The following is a 24,370-nucleotide window of genomic DNA, read 5'->3' as shown; positions in this document are numbered from 1 at the left end:
GGTCATGGATTAAAATGCTGGACAGGCCTGGTTGCCCATAATTCTAGCTACTGTTAATAGTTTCAAGTGGAGACCTTGGTGACTTTCAAAGAGGAGTGATTGCTGGTGCGTGTTTGGTAGGTTCTTCAGTGACAAAGGCAGCTAAACTTGCTGATATTTCATATATTTCATGTACTTGCTGATATTAGCCTGAAGATTTTTAATGATACCATGCATAATTTCAAGGCACAATACTGATAGGTTGAGAGCGATTCACCCTGGAGCCACTGTAGCCAGTTTTCTCGAGAAGTGATAGTGAACATGAACACCCTTCTACATGTTTTTACTTTTCCTCATGGAGCGATAAACTCACTACCTATTTACTGTTAGCCTGAGTGCTGTGTAATTATATTGTTTCTACTGTAGTATAGTTATGTCACAAACTGTAAATATACTGTATAGACTGTATAAAACATGTAAATATATAAAAAATATATACAGTTTACATATAAAATAACATTTACAGTTACTATATTGGCCATAGTTAAGGCTGGCAAGAGACTATAAGTTTGCAATTTGACATATGTTCTGTTCACTTCAGAGAACAGTGGCAAATTAACATGTCTTGTGAAACGTTTCTAACATGCCTGAATTCTGTGTTCGGCAGATATTTTTGCATTCGCCTACTACGTCTCAGTTTAGTGCAGTGACACGGTAACATTTTGATGATGAGTGATTTGTGTCTTCTCTATCTCCTCCCAGCAGTGTATACAACCTGTCCTTCTTGAGTCCTTACTACAAACACGACGAGGCAGAGGACAACCCCTTCATCTGCTCGGCCAACCGGGACAACGGCATGCTACGCTGCCCAGACGTTCCCCGGCTCAGAGTGAGCGGGGCAGAGTGCCAGCTCAGCGTGGAGAATTTCAGCCACATCCATTATGGCTTAGAGGGGGCCAGCAAGAACGGCTGTGTTAACTGGAACCAATATTATAATGTATGCAAGGCCGGGGAACTCAACCCACACAAAGGGGCTATTAATTTTGATAATATTGGCTACGCCTGGATTGCTATTTTCCAGGTAGGTTCTTTTTACGTTACATTACAGTTATTTAGCTAGCGCTTTTATCCAAAGTGACTTACAGTTGATTAGACTGAGCAGGGGCCAATGTGGGGAGTAATGTGGGGGCCTTGCTCAAGTGTCCAACAGCTGTGGCTACACTGTGCTGCTACAGCTGGGGCCTGAACCTTCCGGGTCCCAGTCAAGTTAAGCAACTTAGCCACTAGGCTATAGGCTACACTGTGTCTATCAGAGACATCGGTCTGCTGTCGGCTATTTAAGAAGGTTGCCCAGTGCTTTTGCCGTCTGTGATAATGTCACCAGAAAGAATCAAAGATGGATTTCTATGGCCACTAGTGCATCTCTACCTATCATAAATCAACTGTTCCAAAGTATCGCCCTCATCACAATCTCAGTCGCTTAACCCAAATGAACTAGAGTCAGAATATTTGACAGCCTCATTTGCACACATCAGAGTTTGGACCTCCCTCTCCACAACAAGCGAGTGAGGAACTTGTCTTAGAGAAAACATTTATTGCCTTAGTAACTTCAGCCCCACCTTCTGCTGTGTGCTCTGGAGAGATTAGATTTCTTGTAATGGCCAGACTGGAGATGATTAAAATGGAACTGTTTTTCTTAGGCGAGGTCTTCAGATCCCTTTATTACTCTTTCCGATTGATTGCGTCCGGGCCGTCTCTGCATCGCTGAGGACGTGAGAGGCTGCCCAGAACTCTGTTTAAAGTCATTTAATATGCACGGGCCGTCTCGGAAGAGAGACGGTGATGAGCGGGGGCTCCATGCGAAAGGGCAGCCGATTGAATAAGTGAGGAGACTGAATTAGCCTCTCAGTACGCCAGGTCCTCGGCCCACGGAGGTCACTGTTATCATGGGGAGTGGGGCAGGCCAGCCCTTATCTCCTCTCACTAATGACAGGGCAGCATGCTCAATAACACAGGGGGCAGGGCCATGACGCTTTGCCCACAGGTGCCCATTAAACAGGCAGCAATGTGATTGGAGCTAAGTGATTTAGACTCTGGATTAAATCAATCTGCCATATGCAATCAACTGATTGAGGGAATTATTAATGCCACCTGGTTCATACACATTGGGAATGGCAAATTTAGTGTGGCATTCTGTGGTATCCATTACAGAGTAATGAATTCTGTTGCTGCTACAGTTAGTTACAGCTATAACAGTTTGATGACTGTCAAATATATGTATTTCGGAAAATTTACTCATCCACAGATTTTACTTTGAATTTATATTTTTCTGTCAAATCAATAGGATTGCCAGCAGGGGCATAGCTACGATTTGAGATTTTGGGAGGTTAAGCCAACAACTGAGATATGATTTTTATTGATTTAATTTATTTTTATTTTTTTGGGGGGGGCGGGGTCATATCAGCGATTGTATGAGTTTTTCATGCAACAGCACTGTAGTCATTTCTTAGATGTAAACATTGCAATCAAAATTGCAGTTTAGCTTGAAGGTTTTGCTACACAAAGCAAAAACACATTGATACCCACAATGACAGTGGGCCCTGCTCAGAAGGCTTTACAGGCTGGCATAGTGACCACATCGATCCCCTGAAAAGCACTTTGTCTACTCACTCATTTAAAGGGCATCCTTGCTAAGTTAGTGCACGCAGATGTTTTATCATGGCGGACTCGCGGGTTGCGACTGCTTCATAAGAACGCCATTTGACTTTGACAACTTTGGCTACCATTCTGCTGGCAGAATCCACTTTTGTTTCTTTAAGATCCATCTATCTTCCTCCCTAACTAGCTGATGTTCAAAACTCACTGCCAAAACTGCATTCTGCGTCATTCACATTATATATAATGTACACTTACACTGGACAACAGCATAGCCTACACAGGCATATTTCCCAGCAGTCTTTGCATATCAAAAGTTGCACCACAGATAATTAGATTAATAGTTTCTGCAATACATTCTATGCACACATTTGACAGTCAGTACCCATGAAGTAGAAAGGATTGTGGAATTTTCGGTATATAATAGCCTACATGCTGCTCACCGGTAAGGACTTGGATATTGAATTCTTAATTTTCTCGTGCCATGGTCGCAGTTGATTGTCAGGAAGTGTAAGTGACTATTTTGCCTTTACTATTTCTGTATTTTGGGGGAGAAGTGGCAGGGTGCTGTGCATCTGGCCAGTTTTAATATAGGGACATAAAGATTGTAGGGGATGAATAAGGCTTTCTCAGATATTGGGGGGATGTGTCCCCTGTGGAAATTACACATATTCTAGTGTTATAATGCCTACAATTTGGGGAACCAACAAAAAAAATCACTTTGGCTATATTTTCTAGAGGGGCTGAATAGGCTCTAGGAGGGCTAGAGCTTCCCCAAAATGATCTACTCAAAATGCACCACTAGTCCATGTGGTGAGGTCCATACACAAAGTGACACTGAAACCATATACTGGTGGTTAGATTCCCTGCCATTCTGGACTGTGATCCCATTTCAAGTCTGTAACCATCTCTGCTTACACCCTGTCTGAATAAAGAGATAAAATACATCTGGATGACAGACTGACTGCTCTACTTTCAAAAGTAGGATTGTCAGTGCTGTAGGCACAAGAGAATCTTGTTTCACTGATGACAAATGCATCTGTCTTTGGGAGTGTGATTAATCATGCACTTATGTAATGAGATCTGATGTGGCTATTGAGATGACTGTATGTAATAGCTTTGTGTCTTCCCGGTTATCATATTGGAGTGCCTTTTGATTAGGTTACGCCAATGGTGACTCAACTTGTGACATTGTCTGAAGTAGCACTTAACAACAGTGATGTCTTTATTGAGTTCCAACCTAGGACACTTTTTGCGGTGACTAAATCTACAATGAAGCACACTTCTGTTGCCCAAAGCAATGTGGCTGAACAGCTATTTTTTAAATAGCTAAATTAGCACAGCTAAAGAATAACTTAGTGGGCTTTAGCTATTCCCCTTTGACAAACAGTGCTGGGTAAACTCCCTGAATTAATAATAATACAGAGCACACACATCACAGATTCAATCTTTAGGAAAAGAAACAACATCTTTGGGTCTTATGAATCTTTCAGAATGCAGGCTTGCTACCTGAGCAAGTTTGGAGTACAGTCCTACCTTTTAGAAAGTGGGAACTTGGTGCTTCTCAGGTGCTGGGGCATGGGACAGCAATATGCCAGTTGCACAGTCCCCCAGGGGAAGTTGCCCATCACTGTAATTGAATGCTCCTCTGGTAATTTCCCCAGTACAACACAGGCCCTGCTAAAAATGAATCATGCTTGATTCAGGCTTCATAAAGAACCAATAGCATTTTCTATGTGATCCAATGCCTCAAATGAATCCAGTGAATTTCAACATAGAAATGGATCCTGTCTCACCCTCGCCCTACACCTTGTTTGTGTCTTTATTGTGACAAAAAAAGTATTAAAACATTTTTGTTTCAATGGACATTCAGGACAGTTGCAATGCTGCCTTCCCTTTTTACTGTGAATTTATATGACTCACAAATATAATTGAAGGAATTTCATCCAAGGTTACCGCTCTTCAACTCTTGGTTATTACTTTGATATTTGCCAATCACATTGACTACAGAAAAAAAAAGTAACAACATGAAAGGACTGCTGAGACTTTATAGTTTTTTTTTTAAGTTGGATGCGGCATTGAAGCTGCCAGATGTCTGCAGAGCACACAGGGAGAGATGAGTGTTTGTGAAAGGGTAGGCTCTGTATCTGCTCGTAGGCCTACCTTAAGCTCACTCTAATAGAACTGTGCTCAGGTGGGGATCAGTGTCATTCCTCAGCAGGGCTGCAGTAATTACTGCTGTACCTGGAGGAATACGGGGACCTGTCTCAACCAGTTCTCATTCTGCCGTTCTTCTTCTCTGTTTTGCAGGTGATCACTCTGGAGGGATGGGTGGATATTATGTATTATGTCATGGATGCACATTCCTTTTACAATTTTATATATTTTATATTTCTCATTATAGTAAGTATGCTCTGTTTTCTCCCAATTTCCAGTCAGGCTTTTGATAGTACTGTGTAGGTGTTATTAAGCCCTTATTCTGCGTTGTTTCCTCTCGTCGGTGTAATCCTGGTACAGCGTTGAGTGATGCACTCTGCTCTCCCACTGTGTAACCTTTTATAAAGACTGACTATAATGAGGTGCATGCCATGGAGGCCTTGCACAAATCCCATAAACAAGAAACCTTTGCAATTTAGAATGATAAAATGTCCAGTGCTGTAGAGGCGGATCGATGCAGTGCCTCAGAAGGCTGTCTCGTGGTTCAGTAGGCTTTAAAGATGTTACCAAACCAGCGCCATGTGAAAATGTGCGAGTGGGTGTAGATTTATTAAAGTGGGTAACATAGGGCTCGCTCCTGTGTTCCACAGGTGGGGTCCTTCTTCATGATCAATCTGTGCCTAGTTGTGATTGCGACGCAGTTCTCCGAGACCAAGCAGCGCGAGAACCAGCTGATGCAGGAGCAGCGAGCACGCTACCTCTCCAACGACAGCACGCTGGCCAGCTTCTCGGAGCCGGGCAGCTGCTACGAGGAGCTGCTGAAGTACATCAGTCACCTGTACCGCAAGGTGAAACGCCGGGCGTCGCGCGTCTACAGCAGCTGGCAGAACAAGCGCAGGAAGAAGGTGAACCCCAACGGCGCCGGAGGCAGCGGCGGGAGCGGGAGCAGCGGCGGCGTGAACGGCCGCGGGCGACGGTGGAGCAGCAAGCGGACCCACCACCTCATCCACCACCACCATCACCACCACCACCACTACCACATCAGCAACGGCAGCCCCTGCTCTGGGCCGGGGGAGATCTGCGACTCGGTGGAGATGAAGACCGTGAAGCCTGGGGCCCAGCTCATGCTGACTTCTCCGCTGTCCAGCCCGCCGGGCGGGACGAAGTCGGTTCACAGTGTCTACCACGCCGACTGCCACTGTAAGGGCCCCCAGGTCCGCCACAAGTCTTCCGGCGTGACTGGGAGCCTGCGGCTGCTGGCCGGGCTCAACGGCGGGATGAACTACCCCACCATCGTGCCCTCTGTCGTGTGTAGCCGCGCTAACACCACCGCCGCCAGGGGGAAAGGCAAGAGGGCGAGCGGCCACTCCATGAAGCTCAATCGATCCTCTGGAGGCTTCGGTGTCCCAGACCCCTACAGCAAGCTGCACCAGTTTGTGGGGGAGCATGGTAAGCCTGGCCCACCTTCATCTGGGTTTGCACTGTTGCCAGGATAAAGTAGATCAGAGCCTGGCTGTGTTCTGTGAGTCATGGCTTCTGTATCCCAACAGAGTCCTACCAGCAGTCATTCCACGAGTAATTCTAAATTACTTCCGAGACCTTTCTGAGCAAAACAAATACAGTCCCAGCACTACAAGTGTTTTGCACAACATTTCATTCCTACTTTGCTGATTCACAGAGGTTAAAAATACATTTCATTAAAATGAGAATGTTATTGTGTGAGTTGGCTTCCAAAGGTATGGCCCTGCTATATTTCAATAGTTAGAACTGAGCACCAAAGGATTGGAACATACTTTTTTTCTGGGTCTAGGAAATCCTTTCAAGATTAATTAATTCCATGGATATCAGTAAATACAGTACTTGGCCAGAAACCTCTGTTATATCTCTTTTCACTGTAATAATCTTAATTTGCATTTCAGTAGGCCAATTCTCTTTCATCTCCCAACCGGTGTAGTAATATTTCAGCATTTGTACATCCAACGAAAAAACCTTAATTCCTGTGGCATGGGAAGGATTATAGAGAGAGCCTGCTTTATTCAGCTAACATCCAGTCTGTGCCAGTTTTGTAGCTCTGGGCCAGGAGAGCAGTTTTGTTTTGACTGGGATCTCCTACACTTGAACTTATTACAAGATGGTGATGCAGACTCAGGACATGATTCACTCTAGGAGGCACGTTAAATGAAGAAGTGGACAGCTGCTCGCATTGGCTCGATAGAACAAGGTGCCGGGATGAAATGCATTACGCGCACAGGCAGGGGGAAACACATAAACTGAGCGATGGCGGTAAAACTGCATTCCTCTTTATCGATTCGCATTGAGGCCCCTGGAATGGGTCCAAACAGGCATGCAGTGTAGATGAGAAAAAGAGGAATGACTGCGATAGAATTGTCTATTGGATTACAATCTGCCGGTTTACCTCCACAGTGCACCGGCACCCGTATCTTACCCCAACCTACTGTATACTTTTATCTGTACCTCTTTGTTGTACCTATATGCCACTCTGCAGTTTCTTCTCAACCTGTACCTCTGTCCCATTCTACACCCTTATGTCAGCCTGTACCTCTATCCCATTCTACACCCTTATGTCAGCCTGTACCTTTATCCCATTCTACACCCTTATTTCAGACTGTACCTCTAGCTCATTCTACACCCTTACTGCCTGAGCGACATGGCTCAGGCAGTAAGAGCAGTCGTCTGGCAGTCGGAGGGTTGCCGGTTCGATCCCTCGCCCGGGCTGTGTCGAAGTGTCCCTGAGCAAGACACCTAACCCCCAAATGCTCCTGACGAGCTGGTCGGGCCTTGCATGGCAGCCAATCGCCATCGGTTTGTGAGTGTGTGTATGAATGGGTGAATGGAGAAGCATCAATTGTACAGCGCTTTGGATAAAGGCACTATATAAATGCTTGCCATTTACCATTTTACCATTTATTTCAGCCTGTAGCTCTATCCCATTCTACACCCTTATTTCAGACTGTACCTTTATCTTTTACACCCTTACCCAAAACTTTACTTATGACAGGCCTGGATGGGCTGAATCCCCGGTACACATCATCATGTTCTTGTGTTCTTCTGTTCTAGGACTGTGTCCAGGTTCAGGTCGCATCTCTGGCGTCAGCCTGCCCTTCCCGAGGGCAGGGGCGGTGCCCGGCCGTCTGTCCTGCGAGCTGATGAACTGCCCGTACTGCGTCAGGGCCCTGGAGAACCCCGACCTGGAGCTCAGCGACTCGGACAGCGGCGGCTCGGAGGCCGACGGCGTGCACGAGCTGACCCGGGACCTGCGGCCCGGAGCCGAGGGCAGGTCCAGCCAATCACGGCGCCACAGGAAACCCAAAAAGAAAAACCGGCTGGTGCAGTGCTGCGAGGACTTCAGAGACAAACTGAAACGGATAGTGGACAGCAAATACTTCAACCGTGGAATTATGATCGCCATTCTGATCAACACCTTGAGCATGGGCATTGAGTACCACGAACAGGTGAGGGTCGCTGCTTTTGGTTGGCATGAAGGTTGCATGATCAGATTGCCTGTCTTGAAGTGTTGTTGCTGCAACAGGACATTGGCATTCCCCTTTCAGTTAAAGGAAGGAGCGATGATTAGTACAGTTATTCACTCTGCTTCATTGCCAAGTTGTAGTTGTGTGAATACAGCAGATTTTGTGTTATTGTTACCTTAAGACCAGGATTTTTGTGAACCAGCATATCCATGAGTAGATTTTCTGGGTAAAGAATGAAAAACAGATATTGCACTTCTGTAATAGGCATTTTCCACTCAATATGGAAAATCTGGCACAAAGCAATTGTCACTTACCGACTGAAAATTCCATGTATTTTTTTTAGTTATTAGTGGTTTAAGAGTCATGGCCTCAACATTTTTTCCTGAACATGTGAACTAGAAAACATTTTACCTAAATTTCAGTCCTCAAGATGTCACCGTAGGCACCCTAATTGCAGTAATCAGTGGTAAGCAGCCAAAGAAACATGACACATTATACAATTAAGGATCAACTGAAGTTCTTGTTGGTGCCAGGGTGTAAGTTTCGAAGCCAGGGGTGTCCAATGTTATCCAAAAAAGCCCAGAACAAAAACACTTAATTAGTTAGATGGGGTGTCGTAGAGATGGCCTAGAACAAAATCTCACACCCACACAAGCCCTTTTTAGAAGGTTGGACATCCCTGTGGCAGCCTGATAAGGTGATTAGGGTGCCACAAAATGTTGATAATTGAACTTCTCCAGGAAGTCCTGTATTGACCTCTCAGTGTTTGAAAATGTAACTACAGGCTAGGAGAGAAGCCATGATCCTAGTAATAAATCTCAAGACCCTATTAATACATCTTATGGTCCTAATAATACAACATTGCCTTATTGGGCATACCCAGTGCCTTGTTGGACAGGACCGCATCTCCACTAGACTTTGTATCTGTTACAGATGCTCTTGGGTGACTTTACAGTATATGTGTGGTTGCTTGACGTTTACCAGATGTGATGTCAGTGACTTCTGGAAGTGGAGGAGGTTTCTGCTTTTGTTATTGTAGACATCACGTACTCAGCTCAAACATTACAAAAACTTGGGCGGCTGTTATGATCATTAGGACAATAATTCATTGTGCATTTTTTAATAAGTCAAGCATGTATTCAGAAGGGGTTTCTGAGTAAAGTATTTCAAATTGTGTGTGTGTAAGTTGGGATAGACTAGAGTGGGGCATGGTGGTCTTTGTGATGAAATCGTGGCAGACAAACAGTAATGAGGCTTGTACATATTATAATGGAGCTAATGAAGCCTGCAACAGGAAATGCTAATAACCACTGGCACACATCATTCAACTTTAAAGTACTGCCCTTACACACTGTTGCTGCCCCCTCTTGCCCCCAGAAAGATCAGTGTTCCATGCATGGCCTTATATCACAATATGTCAGGCTCTTAGAGGTAAAACTGCTGGTCCTTTCTCTTTTGTCACAGGATGTAGGCCGAGGCAGATGAAAGTTCCACCTAAGCCCAACTGCGCCTGTGAATCTGTGCATGCATGAGTGTGCATTAATGCGCGAGAGCTGCCTTTTATGTTTCTATATTGATTTGCTCAAAAGTCAATGGGGTCACAGTCCAGAAAATCTGATGTTCAGCACCATGTCCTGAATATAATATTTATGACTGCTGAGGGTAAAATGGTATTTAAATATATTCATTTGAAATTGTGTGCCACCGTTAAAAATATGTTTAGAAAATCTATTCACTTTTCCTTTTTTTGCATAGGCACATCCGCTAAGCAGTTTGTTACGTAATGGAATTCAACTTATAGAACAAAAGTGTATATAGCTTCCCCAAGATGCTCCGTTATCAGTTTTTAGCACTCAGCTATAAATACTATACAAATACTCAACTTAAAACAAATACGAATCCAAAGATATTGTGAAAGCAAGTAAGAATACCGGGGAGTACCAGCAATCCTCCAGACTTGTAATTAAACTCTCCAGGGGCCTCATTTATCAACCGTGAATATTGTATTAGTGTTGTGTTAGCCGCCTATCCACATTTGTTTCCAATCTGCCCGTTTCCTTCTGCGAAATACTAAGTCTTTGTCAGTATAGGGGCATGAACATATTCACTAGGACCTTATATTTGCTTACTGATCATTTTCTATAGTTTTTTCTTATTAAACATCCACTGTTTAAATAAATACCACCTGCCAGGTGAGCATAAAATCCATGGTGAGTGAGGTTACTGTAGTTGCATGTAACGAATATTCACTCAAATATTCGTTATTCACATAGTTCAGATTACTTCTTAATTTGAATATATCATAAAGACATGACTGTTAGTTGATAAACATTTTCATTAAAGTGAGAAAGTAGTTACACAATGACCCGCTGAGGTGTAAAGGACTTTTTTCAAAATGGATAACACACACACACTTGAACATACCTGCAGTGATAGTGCATATGCAGTGCTGAAGTAGAACATACAGTATCTAGGACCATTTTCTGTGTATCGAGGTTTAGGTGACAAGTGTTGGCTTGGTAGTCATCTGACCTCTCCATCCTTCCCTTTTTTAATCACAAGGTTGTATGTCCTAAATGGAATCATTTTGGTGCAAGATTAAAGTTAATTAAAAAAGCTGAGCTGTGACATACCAGGTCCTCATTCGGATGCGGCAGATTCCTGTGCTTCACAGATTTTAATCAACACCCCACTAGTCAGAACAGATGCAGTTGTGTTGGGATCTGTCATGTGACAGTTGCACATGTCAACATGAGGCACGAGGTGAGAATGAAACTGCCTATCCAAGGGAGGGAGAAGAGCCTCATAAATGATTATACTGTATACCCAAAGAACCCAGAGGTCTCTCTCTCTCTCTCTATGTCTCTCTCTCTCTTTCTCTCTCTCTGTCTGTGTTTCCCTCTCTTCAGCACTACATGCAAGTAGTTTTAAATATATGCTGTAAAAAACACATACAGTATAAAATATGATTATACTGTATGTATAAGATATATTATATCTCTCTACAGTGGTTATATATCTCTTGCTAATTGGTTTCTCGTTGTCGGGGCTTACCTTTTACCTTTGTTATTTACCTATCATCATCTGCTTACTTCATTTTGTGCCTGTTCTTTCAGTAGCTCCAGGTACTGTGACTACGATCACAAGGCTGGTATTTTTCCTGAGAACATGCACAGTGAACAGAGGAAAGATCCACGCTGAGCAGCTTGTTCTCACTTGAACCCCGCTCGGCCCGGGGGTTCAATACAGAAGAAGAAGAAAGGCCCTAGGATTCGCACACTGCAGCAGACAGTCTTGCCATAGAAACTGCAGTGCTTCCAAATGCGGCCAGAGATTCATTCCAGGCTGCAGTGAGCATTCTCTGAAATTGGCTGTAATTGTATGTGATTCCCCCATTTAATTTTGCATAAAACCTCATGCTGAATACAATTTGGAAGAAATATAAGAATCAAAGTGAAACTCGTTAAGCCGTGCTGACGATACAATCCTGATGGTACAATTAGGGTTATGGCGTGAGAGTCTGGCTCCCTGTGCAAATTCAGTCTCTGTAGCTCGTTTAAAATTGAAGACCAAAGCTGAGTTTTTAGTTCAGGATTTTTTGCGTCCCCTTCCCCGTGTTGGGGCCCTGGGTATTCAGCTCTACTATCCCCCCCACTGTGACACATCTGGGCACCATGATGTGAAATCCAGTATTACTAAAGTATTGTTTTTTCCTGATACTGAATGTATTTATTTAGGACTGCAGGGTTCATTTTCGAGGTATTTTCAAAGTATGGTGTATTGCCAATGCATACATATTTATCAGCTTGTTACAGATTGTTTTCCCTGCGACTGTATTGTCAGTGCAGGGCTAGCATTGCCTTATTCACTTATCTTATCAGCACACTTTCCTCTGTGGGGAGCTGGCTGTGCTCCCTCCTGTTTGGTTCTGAGAGAGATAACCTGATGTGAGGTTTTCTCCACTCTCTGCATCTCACCATAGTGCAGACAGAGCTCTCCTGAGAATACTTTGCAACAATTGGGCAAGAGATTGCGACCTTCTCCACTGCTTTGGGAACGTATTACAAGAGTGTTATTATTAGAGTACGTGTATATACAGATCACAGCACTGAGCTCAGGGCAAAGTGCATTGCACATCAGGCAAGTGCACTATGTTTAGTACTGTTGACACTGTCCCCTGCTTGTGTGCGTTATCCATTTTGATAAAAGGGTCAATAAAAGGAAAAAGAAAAAAACAATAACTGGAAAGTGACAACCTTTATTGAACACCAGGTTGCACATGCTACAGCAGTTCAAATAAAGTTCAACTAAATGCCACGTATTTGCTAATATAGTGTTACTGCATGTGTTTAGTCCCACTTAAAGAAAATTATCATGGTAAATGGTTGGCATTTATATCGCACCCTTCTCCAAAGTGCTGTACAATTGATGCACCCGTTCACACACCAACAGCGATTGGCTGACATGCAAGGCACCAATCAGCTCGTCAGGAGCATTTAGGGGTTAGGTGTCTTGCTCAGGGACACTTCGACACACCCAGGGCGGAATTGAACTGGCAACCCTCCAACTGCCAGACTGCTCGTACTGCCTGAGCCAATGCCGCTCCAATATTCCCACATTGTGTTGTATTGATGATAAATCTTTGACTATTTCCTAAATTTGCCATGACTTAATAAGTTGAAGTGTTTACTAATTTAATTTATTTACTTAATGTATTTAATACATAAAATAACCTATTCACTTTTGTGCAAATAAGCATTAACACACATTACATACAGTAACTGTCAGTACTTAACTGACATGTTCAAGAGAAAGAATTGAACACTTTTTTACATACGTATATAATATGCCATAGAACATACAGGCATAGTGCTGGCAATCATTCAGATATACTTACAGATACATAAATACAGATATGTATCTCAACGTACAGTTGTCATTTTAAATTTGATACTGAATGCACTACCCCAAACAAGTTGAACACATTAAAGTAGTTACTTAAGGTAGTTGTACAGTAATAACCTGTAGCACATTGAGATTTATGAACATCACTGCAGAGCAGTGGTGGTGAGAATGGTAAGTACCTGGCAAGAGGGCATATGCTAAATGAAGTGGACTCTCACTATTGATTTGTGTTCTGTAAGCCTCAAACATGAGGTTTGTTGGCTACAACAATATTCACCACTCTACTATAGTAGATCTGTCGATCTGTAAGATGATCCGATTAACCAAGTGTCAGTGAAAGTCTGTAGACATGGCATTGATCCTGTTTCTGTAAACAATGCTATATCAGTTAAGGGCCTAAGACGGGCTGTGAGACTCAGATTGATTTTGAATTATGATATGCCCACGCATTGTTACTGCGTCAGTGGTACATGGCCCTGCGCTAGGCTCGTTTCACCTCAATGTTTCCATCTTGTTATCGGGTCTGTGTGGTGTCTGAGGATCTGAAATGCAGATAACTGACCTCTGGCACAGGAACAGTGGTCCTGGCTTTGGTGAATAGGGACTGAGAGCCGGGGGGTGGGCTGGCTACATGGACCCAGGCACCCAGGGGGCGCTTCTCCCTCTGCTCCACCAGCTCATCTCTCATTCATGTCTCCCTTTGTTTCTTTTTATTCTTCCTTTTTTTTGGGGGGGGGGGGTTAACTGAAGGAAATGTCTTTCACTGTTGAAAAACGCTCTCCCTTGCTGCCTTCCTTCCTCTGTAAAGTTATTAAAGCTGCTCAGAGATGACCTTGCCTCCGGTATATAAAGAATATTCCACATACCGTGTCCTTGCCAAAGATTGCCTTTGTCTGTGTGTGTCTGCGTGTGTGTATGTGTGCGCGTGTGTGTGTGTACATATGCGTGTCTGCAAGTGTGTGTATGCACCGGAAGGCAAAGTTTTAATAAACCCAGCTCTGCTCTGCCTTATCCACCAGCAAGGAATATATTTAACACCGTACTTTTGGTACGAAAAAGCAAAATAAGATCATTAGCCAATATAAACATATCGCGCAGTAAATTGAATTTTAACACCCGCAATGATTTGTGAACTGTATTAGATAAATACGTGAGTGTTGGCATAAAATAATCCATCAAACGTGATCTAAAGGCACACAAAACTTTATGGCTGGCTGTCCACAGCTGGTGAATAGAATGAAGTTGTATGCAGGGATTTATAGAGCTCTCCTCCCTCAGCACTGCAGCTTTGCGGCAGACACAGTGCCCCTTGCCTATTCAGCATGGCGCCATCAATCACAATCCAAGCCTTTAACCACTTTTATACCTTGTGAATTTCCACAAATCATCCCCATCCGGTGCTGTAGATAGGTTAATAATATTGTAGATATGGCACATCAGTCAGTAACTGTAGCACCAGCTTTGTACCGTAAAACATGGACCATTTGCGTGGGCTTTTAATGCGGCTTATAATATGATTTGGGTAATATGAGTAGGCTGGATCCAAGTGCCAGGTAATAGGGAATAGGGAAATTGTGAGCATTGTATAAAGAACCCAAATAAAAAATGATTTTGGTTAGTTTTTGTTGAAAATAGTAATGATGGCTTAATGTCTGGTTCCATCAAGCCTTGAGAGATTTCTGTGCCTGATTATATCTGTGGCTTTTGTCAGAAAGCCATGACTCATGACAAAGCTTCTAGAGTGGGAACCTGCCTGTTCCCTGTGTGTGATTGTAGCTCTGCTAGCCAGTGTCCTGGCAGATCGTCTGGGTCCTATTTCTTTGTGGCAGTCACTTTGCTGCTAGGCCAGAGTTACTATGCCTGTGGTGTTGTGTAAGTAGTCCCCTTCACCGAGGATAGGGCCGAAGTGTGCCGTGTGCATATCTCTATCATATGAGCTCAGTCCCTCAGCTCATTACTCACAGTCACAGTCACTCCCTTCAGTTTTCACCCAGAGGATTGTCTAGGGCCTTTGGGAAAGCTGATACAAAGCCATGGATACTCAAATCTGGCCCTCAAGGTCAGTAACGCTCCTGGTTGCCTGATAGTCCATAGTCTAATAACTTCACTGATCAGCCAGAGATTACACTTACACTGTGCATCAGGTTTAAATCAGTCCCTGATTAAAGGGGAGGAGTGAAAACCAACAGTAATATTGGTTTGAGGGCCACATTTGAGTATCCCTGCCACAGCCCATACCAGACCTGGGTCAAATACATAAGTGTTTTGGATTCAAATACTTTTCTACACTTTATTGAGCTTGGGTATTGGAACCTATGGACCTTGGTGTGTAGGAACCTATGAAATTCTATCAAAAAGTGCAGACCCTACCTTCTGGTCCTCTTGCTTGGCTCTATTGCACCTGACAAAATCAATAGAACACAGAAAAGTATTTGAATCCAAAACAATTACGTATTTGACCCAGGTCTAGCCAGTAGGATAGGGGAGCTCTTCACTTACCTCCTGAGCAGCAGTTTCTGTGAGTGTTGGTGTCTCAGCACTGGACATTCTAATACTCAACCCAGGTCTGTGTTGGTAGGGTCATCACAAAGTTGTCTAAAGGGGCAGAATAACCAGAGAATATCTCTTTTCCATGATAAGCCCCGATCTGCTCCCAGATGAAGTGCAGATATTGTGGAATGCGTTTACATATTGTACGTACTGTATTGCATGGTGTGGTTTTTTACTGCAGTGATGCAGCGTCATGGTGTATTGGCTGACATTGATCAGGGAAGAAAACCAACAGTGGCCCACCAGTGATGTGTTTGCTTGTGTCCAGTGGTTAAATAAAGACACAGAGCCCCCTGGTGGTGATGTGGTAATACACACATTCTTTATTTTATTTCAGTTTGGTGGTGTACATAGTTATGTGTACAGGACTGAAAAGGGAACAAATATTGTACCTGTATGTTCCTAAACAACTTCTCTGTTGTTAACTGTAAGCTACTGTACGTATATACGTTCTATACATTTCAACATTCTGCTGCTATTTGGCAATGCTGTTGTGCCTTGCCTAACATTAAAAATCTAATTTAAATTATGTCATGTACAGTAATAGAACCCATCTTGTAATCATTTTCAATTAATTTTTCATATGGTACAAATATGTTTTTCATTATCATTAATGGAGACACAGATTTTACTTGCTTCATTATATTCTTAAAACGATTGAAAAAAGCTTGAGCATAACACATTAGCTCTGTGCAGTGACAATGTTTAAATATCCATTTTCACAATCCAGTCAGTTTATGTTAACTTCAAATCAATCTGAGAAGTATGTTGGTGTGGGGTTTTTGGAAATCCACGAAATCTGTTTATTTAGATTTTTACAAGAGTAGTTATGTGTAATAAGTCCTGGTTGTGTTCATTGCGTTGTTGAGGTTTTTAGTGGATTGAGTCGGACATGGACAAAGATTTTCAATTTTGGGCAAAGGAGAGGAGCTGCCAAGACTTGATAAATTGATTGCAGCAATACTGCTGCATATTCTTCAGGGATGTAAAGCAGCACTGACTGTCCCAGAGCACCAAAGCACCACCAGCGGTAATGCTGAGGCCTTTATGCAATACAGACAGCTGTGTGCTGTTAGACGTCTTCTCACAGGGAGCTGATGAAGTTAGAGTATCGTTTAGACTGTTTATGGAAACAGGATCCTGGACATCAGCATTATTAGGTCCATGGGTAGCCTTAGAATGTGCAGTGACATTCGTTTTGATTTCTCCAATAAGCTCTCAGAGGAGTTGATAATGACGGTCGGCCTCGTTCGTTAGAGGGGTCTCAGTGGAGCGGTGGATAGATGTGTAGTGATTGATGAGGGCTGTGCTCAGTGTCCGCTGTTCTCCCCCACAACAGCCCGAGGAGCTGACCGATGTCCTGGAGATCAGCAACATCGTCTTCACCAGCATGTTTGCCTTGGAGATGCTGCTGAAGATTCTCGCCTTCGGCCTCTTCGGCTACATCAAGAACCCCTACAACATTTTCGACGGAATCATTGTTGTCATCAGGTTCTCTTCCTTGTTATATTTTTTGCCTTGGTCTTCATTCTCTCCCCGCTCCTTATCCTCTCTAAAGCTATTGTTTTCTCTCTCCCTCTCTGCTTTCTCTCTTTTCTCTGGCCAATCTGAGGGCTTAATGAGACTAGTCCACCGGGGCCTCTAACCACGAGCTACTAGCCAAACAAAGGCATTTGATTTCTCCAGGAAAATAGCACTCGAAAGGAAGCAATCTTCTCTGGCCAAAAACTTTCTGTATGACTATTTAGGGATGCAGCTGGTGCCTGATATTCTAACATTTACACAAGGATTAATTGGAAACTGAGTGACACGTAATTCATTAGGATAATTGTCATTAGGATAATTGTCTTTTTCTGTTTCACTTGTCTGTGTTTACACAGGGCCTTTCTTCATTTGCTGGTATTTTCAGGCTATTATCATTTGCACCTGACGGAATAAGATACCTTGATGATTGAGGAGGCACATTCATAATTGTTTCCAGTGCCAGTTAAAGTTGCGTAAGATGTGTGAAAGGTTTCGGCCGCCTGGAGCTGACCGCGGTGTCCCTTTCCCTGCAGTGTGTGGGAAATCATAGGCCAGTCGGACGGGGGTCTGTCAGTGCTGCGGACATTCCGGCTCCTGCGGGTGCTGAAGCTGGTGCGCTTCCTGCCCGCCCTCAGGAGGCAGCTGGTGGTTCTGATGAAGACCATGGACAATGTGGCCACCTTCTGCATGCTGCTCATGCTCTTCATCTTCATCTTCAGGTCTGAGCCGTGAGCTCAGGGCCACACCACCACAACAGACATTATAATTCTGTATATGGATCTAACTGACATTTTGAGTTAGTGCCTTAAATATGTTGTTTATAGGGCACTAATGTGCTTGCAGTGAAGTGAATATGTGTGCAGTTTTACAGCAAAATACTGTTAAAAAGTAAAACATTTTAAAGGTTGTATCTGCTTGGTTCCCATTCACTTTTGTATCTTTTTAAACTTAGAATGCAGATATAACCTTATAATTCCAAGGTAACAAGTTGAAGGCTAATTGACGTGGACAGAGTACTGAAATAATTACACATGGATAGAAGGAAAATTGATCATGTATATTGGTGACGCTGAACACGAGTAACATACTTAGTGGAAGCAGACAAATTTCTTGTGACGTGAATGCATTCACACAATGGCATGCTTGATCTTGGTTCCTGACTGACAGTAATCTAAAATCATGTTTCTGTGTTGCTCCTAGTATTTTGGGAATGCACCTGTTCGGATGCAAGTTCAGCCTGAGAATGGAGAATGGAGACACCATCCCCGACAGGAAGAACTTTGACTCGTTGCTCTGGGCCATCGTCACAGTCTTCCAGGTCAGAACCGTGGGTGTAAATGTGCCTGATCTGGTGTGGGTGGGGAGTGAGAGGTTGCTATAGTGCTTGCAGCCACACTTCCTAGAGGTGCGGGCCTCAGCAAAGATTATCACCTCCCTTGTCCCGAGAGAGCAGATGGTGATGACCGCTGTCATCCTTCTCACCAGCTCTAGTATGTGAAAAACGCTTGTTAGCTCTAGCTGGCAGTCTCCATAGCAACAGTGTGATGTAGACAAGCTGGTTGGTTCAGGGAGATGGAAGCTGCAGGTAAGCAGCCTGTCTCGTTCCTTTCCAGACAGCCGAAATCCAATGATAACCTTAAGTCCTGTTTACTCCTCTACTATTGCCGAATAATAGGGTTCCAAAAAAGTTCTGAGGCCATCTCGTCCTGTCACTCAATATTATTAACATGATGAGGTCATGGGAGGGTTTTTGTGTTCTGAAATCATTTCTCTTCACTCTGGAGGTGATAATAAGATGGAGGTCATGTAGGCTAGGATTTCTCGTGATTCTCAATCTCTGTGTGTAATTTATCAGACAATATTCAAAAGCAAGGCATCTATCTTCTTAAATTTAATATGTAAAGTTTAATATAAAGTACTTATCTGATCTGTGTGTCTTCTTGTATAATACATTTAAAAATCTGATTCTGGTCTAATGTAAAATGTTAATTAAAAAAATTAATTTAATTAAAACATTAATGACAATGCTCCCTCCAACTCGATAAACTCACTATGAAGCACTAAATTTCTCCTCCAGACACAAAGCTCCTCCCATAGAAACACATAATCCCAGGAACACCAAACCCTTCCCATCGCAACATATAATCCCACAGCCTGCACTGCCAAACCCTTCTTGTGGAAACACATAATCTCACAGCCTGGAACGCCATGTGGTTAGTTATGTGCAATCGAGCTTAATCTTTAAAAATGTGGATTAGTTGTTGTCAGATAATATGTATAGATCCAGTATAAACTCATATATACACTCAGTGACCTTTTAGTAGTAGTAGACTTCTTAAGGACTTATTGGTCCTTATTGGTAGCCCATACACTTCAAGATTCGACATGTTGTGTGTTCAGAGATGCTCTTCTGATCTGTTATATGAGTAACTGTCGCCTTCCTGTCAGCTTTAACCAGTCTGGCCCTCCTCCTCTAACCTCTCTCATTAACAAGGCATTTTCAGCCACAGAACCCCCGCTCACTGGATGTTTTTTTGTTTTTCGTGCAATTCTCTGCAAACCCTAGAGACTGTTGTATGTGAAAATCCCAGGAGATCAGCAGCTTCTGAGATAATATGGCATCGATAATCATTCCATGGTCAAAGTCACTTAGATCACATTTCTTCCCCATTCTGGTGTTTGGTCTGAGCAACAACTGAACCTCTTGACCATGTATGCATGCTTTTATACATTGAATTGCTGCCAAATGATTGGCTGATTAGATATTTAATGATATATTAATGAGCTGGCGTACAGGTCTGCCTAATAAAGTGGTCACTGAGTGTATATACTGCATGGGGAAAATGTGTTATTAGATTAAGTTTGGTAGCTGTATTTCTGATTGCCCTCTTGAGTCATTCCAAAGTTTAGTGAGGTATTCTTTGCAACTGAACAGCACAGGGGAAGTTGTTCATCATATTGCTCATCTGCAGTAAATGCACTGAAGCATTGTTCTCTTCATACGATTCTAGGCTCTAATTTGTGGCTCACATTCCTGAGGCTCTTGGAGACCAGAGAGTTCAGCGATTTCCACTTTAATTTTCTTTATGATCAATAAGTGCCACTGCATTATTTATAGGTTCCTTACATTTTGAGGACAGGGCTATACAACATCTATAGCATGAGGCCGTTGTGCATGATTCAAAAGTATTGTGTTGGGGGGGGGGGGGGTTCAGTCTGCATTGTAGATAAAATGTAGGGCCGTTAGCTCATTGCCGACAGGGCAAGTATGGACTGGCACAGTCTTATCCAGATGGATAGAAGCTGAAGGGCACATTCACTGTGACTGTTGACTTTGCAGATCCTAACACAGGAGGACTGGAATGTGGTTCTGTACAACGGCATGGCTTCCACCTCCCCCTTAGCCGCACTCTACTTCGTGGCCTTGATGACTTTTGGAAATTACGTTCTCTTCAACTTGCTGGTGGCTATTCTGGTGGAGGGATTTCAAGCAGAGGTAAGAAGTCTTCGTGATTTCTGACTGAATAAATGATGGCTTGCTGGCAGCTGGTAATGCAGGCAATGACTGCTGTCAGAAACTATCCTGTCTTGTAGGAATGAGTGAGAAGGAGAGAGAGTGATTGGCTCTTGGACCACTGCGCAGGTTGCCTGCACCAATCATCATTGGTGCTGAAAGCCCAGGCATTTCTGTCCTATGTACTGTCATTGTGATGCACACTCAAGCCTCTCAAGCCTTTGATCTCGTTCCACTTTGTCAGAGTGCAGCCGTGTCATTTCTGAGTGAGTGCACCAGGGACAGGACCCGGCCTGTTTGGTGAATCCAGTGCGCCGGCCGCAGAATGAGGGTCCTCCAGGGGACTGTGTGGGTCCATTTGCATGCATCGCATTGTTGGGCGCAGGCTTGTTTTCCTGTTGACGCCTGACGGCATAATGGCGAATAGATCCGAGGCCCCAGGTTTCGTGTTCACAGCCTGGGCATTTCATCTGTTCTGCCCCCTCCCCCCACTTGAGTGGATTATATCACTTGCAGCTGCACTGTAATGAATATTCCTTTGTGGTTATTGAAATGCCACCGGCTGTCTCTCACAATGGCTCTCTCTTATTGCGCTCTTGTTCTTCGGCTTTCTCCAAATGGCTGTTGTGCTTTGCAGGGGGACGCAAACAGGTCAGACTCGGATGACGAGAGAATGTCGATAAATTTGGAAGAAGAGGAGAAAATGAGGGACTTGCATACCTCAGGTGATTATTGATTATCTCAGGACCTACATCTGCTGCATTAGCACAGCGTTGGCACAGGAGGTATTCAGATGCTTCCCCATCTGAATGTTCATTGCCCGTAGATGTCTTGTGGACACATGGTTTCCCGAGCATCAGTGTCCAGCACATGCTCCAGAGGGGACGACCGGCCACCTGTTCTGACCACTTTGTGATGATTATCCATAAAAGAGACATTAAGGGCCCCAAACAAATGCCCCTCTTACCACTTTTACACAGCACTAAATTACTGACAGTAGCCCTCACTACTCATTTTTATTGCACATCATAAATGGCGCTGAGCATGTAGCCGAGTGAAACGTCTGTTTATGAGGCGTAGTGCCCCAGACGTCCCCTCCCTCCTGTGGAGTGCTAAAGAGCAGTCATGGTCAGAGAGGTGAAGCTGAGCTGCCTCCATCGCCCCACAGAGCTGAAGATGCAGACCCTGACCCTCCAGCCCAACGGTTACATGGACCCCCGGGCCAGCATGCCCCCGCCCATCATCATGCGCACGGCCGCCACGCCCATGCCCACGCCCAAAACCTCCCCGTACATGGACCCGGTGCACACGTACAGCGACTCCCGCCGGGGGAGCAGCGCCTCCATCGACCCCAACGCCTATGACCAGAGGTCCCTGGTGAGTGCAGACCGCCCCTCTCCGTTCAGTGATCCAAACCAGTGATGGAGCGGAGCGTGTTTCCCTTTCATTTATCCATCCGAGGGAACTCCCCTCCTTCTACACTGTAAGCCGGTCCCGTGATAACGGACGGTGTGTCAGGTCAGTCTGGAGAGAGAGTGGATGTGGGCATTGCTCAGATTGACAGCGGTGTAATGGCTGTATTGATCTGGCTGCGCAGGCCAGCCTGCGGAACTCCCCCTGCCAGCCCTGGGGCAGCCGCCGGTCCAGCTGGAACAGCCTGGGACGGGCCTCCAGCCTGAAGCGGAAGAGCCAGTCCGGGGAGCGCGAGTCCCTGCTGTCGGGCGAGGGCCGGGGCAGCTCTGAGGAGGAGGACTCTGATGGCGGCACGGGCAGCAGGGCCTCCCTGCAGTTCCGGCCCGAGTCCTTGGACCTCCCGGAGTTCCTCCAGGTGCCAGTACTGCGCCCGCCAGGGGAGCACCACGACTGCAATGGCAAGAGCTTCCACCTGCCCCCCGACTACCTGCACAAAAACGACCCCGACTTGGAGGAGGACATAGAAGAGGTGAGCAGGGAGCAGTTAGGGGGACAGAACATTGCTTTACACACTCCATTAAATTCCATAGCCTTGTGTCTGTCATCAGGCAAAATAGTGTTTAAATGTTAAAATGTTTTTATGTTCCTGTTTGCCCTGATGAGACAGATTTTTCTGGCATAATTGATTCAGCACAATGCTTCAGTGGCAGCGAGTGTTTTCTTTCCGGGCGGAAAGTGACTGGATCACTCGGGAAATTTTGCACCCGCCGTCAAATTTAGGAGCTGCGCATTAGGAAGACGCCCTGTCAGAAACAATGGGCTACGTCTTTCAGATGACTGGGACTGGAGTCAGCGTCTGGCTGTTCGCTGTGTGCAGGATTAGACAGACACAGAGCTACTGGCTCATGGTTTGAGGGAACATAGCCACGTGCGTGCTGGGTGTACGCTTGATTACAAAACCGTCATTTGTGGTGGGAAAGCAAAGGGGGAAATTCTGGCAGCTTGCCACGTATGCTGCCAGTACATTTTAGGCTTTTAATTTTAATTAGCCGGAGAAATGATCAGGGAGCGGATGGTTCCGCATAATTTTGGCTTTGTGTGAAGCACTGCCCATGATTGAAGTCCTTATTTCTGGCACGGCCGTCTGCCTTCACTGTGAAAGGAGAGCCTGCTCACAGTGCTTACTGTGCTGACTTTCAGAGCTACTGTTTCCGCATCAAGAAGGTGCTGGAGCCCTATAAGCCCCAGTGGTGCAGAGATCACGAGGACTGGTCCCTGTATCTGTTCTCACCCCAGAACAAGTGAGTACCTGACCCGCGTCATTACTTTATTTTGGATGTTCACACCATCAAAAATAACCTGGTGAACTTCCCTGACACTCTCTCTTTCTCCCTCTCTCACTCTCTTTCTCTCTGGCAGGTTTCGCATGATGTGTCAGAAAATAATTGCCCACAAGATGTTTGACCACGTGGTCCTGGTGTTTATCTTCCTAAACTGCATCACCATAGCGCTGGAGAGACCAGATATCATGCCTCACAGCACAGTAAGCCCTGCAGCTGCAGCATAAGGCCATCTGAGGAGGGCCCCGCTGAATGTCCCTCATTACTCAGTGTAACTGGGATTAATGGGGAAGAAAGTGTGTGTCGTGCTAGCTCTCGGCACAACGTAGCACTGCAGTGCAGCACGCCGCACCTGTGTGTGGTTTTCGATGTTCAGCGATGCCCAGAGTTTCCACTTTAGAGATGTTAGCCAAATGTTTATGCAAATTGTTACATGTGGAAGTTGTTCATTTTTGTTGTTGTTTCAGGAGCGTGTGTTTCTCAGTGTCTCCAACTACATTTTCACTGTGATCTTTGTTGCTGAAATGACTGTGAAGGTAACAACCTGCTTTTATGGGGTGTGTCATTTACGTAGCTAATGGGTAGCAACTGGGATTATGGCAGAAATAAATATGATTGAAATTAAAATGATTCTTTCTTTCGACACAATTTATGTACCAGTTTATGATATGTATTTCAGAGCATGGCTACTTTTGTTTGTCTCATGGTAATACACTGGAGAGTAAATTGTTTTTTTTTGCCATCACCTAGTGAGTATTAGAAATCTTAGATATGATACAATGGGGAGTATGAGCATATCTACCCCTTGTATAATCATATTCAGTTTTCTCATCTCTCAGGCT

At 44.4% G+C, this 24,370-nt stretch overlaps 1 protein-coding gene across 1 annotated transcript in view; it reads left to right on the top strand.

Annotated features, from left to right (window-relative positions):
• Nucleotides 1–24,370, top strand: part of LOC133113563 (voltage-dependent T-type calcium channel subunit alpha-1H-like) — a 52,452-nt gene that overhangs the window by 11,576 nt on the left and 16,506 nt on the right. The window contains exons 5-18 of the mRNA XM_061222967.1: nucleotides 745–1,060; nucleotides 4,945–5,037; nucleotides 5,442–6,240; nucleotides 7,882–8,264; nucleotides 17,077–17,228; nucleotides 17,795–17,980; nucleotides 18,462–18,579; nucleotides 20,602–20,757; nucleotides 21,413–21,500; nucleotides 21,944–22,152; nucleotides 22,373–22,717; nucleotides 23,389–23,489; nucleotides 23,608–23,731; nucleotides 23,996–24,064. Of these exons, the coding sequence (XP_061078951.1) occupies nucleotides 745–1,060; nucleotides 4,945–5,037; nucleotides 5,442–6,240; nucleotides 7,882–8,264; nucleotides 17,077–17,228; nucleotides 17,795–17,980; nucleotides 18,462–18,579; nucleotides 20,602–20,757; nucleotides 21,413–21,500; nucleotides 21,944–22,152; nucleotides 22,373–22,717; nucleotides 23,389–23,489; nucleotides 23,608–23,731; nucleotides 23,996–24,064 (3,139 nt within the window). The remainder of the gene's footprint in view (nucleotides 1–744; nucleotides 1,061–4,944; nucleotides 5,038–5,441; nucleotides 6,241–7,881; nucleotides 8,265–17,076; nucleotides 17,229–17,794; nucleotides 17,981–18,461; nucleotides 18,580–20,601; nucleotides 20,758–21,412; nucleotides 21,501–21,943; nucleotides 22,153–22,372; nucleotides 22,718–23,388; nucleotides 23,490–23,607; nucleotides 23,732–23,995; nucleotides 24,065–24,370) is intronic.

This window comes from Conger conger, chromosome 2, assembly GCF_963514075.1.
Source record: "Conger conger chromosome 2, fConCon1.1, whole genome shotgun sequence".
NCBI lineage: Eukaryota > Metazoa > Chordata > Actinopteri > Anguilliformes > Congridae > Conger > Conger conger.
Note: the sequence above shows the minus strand (reverse complement) of the source record. Positions and strands in the feature narration are given on the sequence as shown.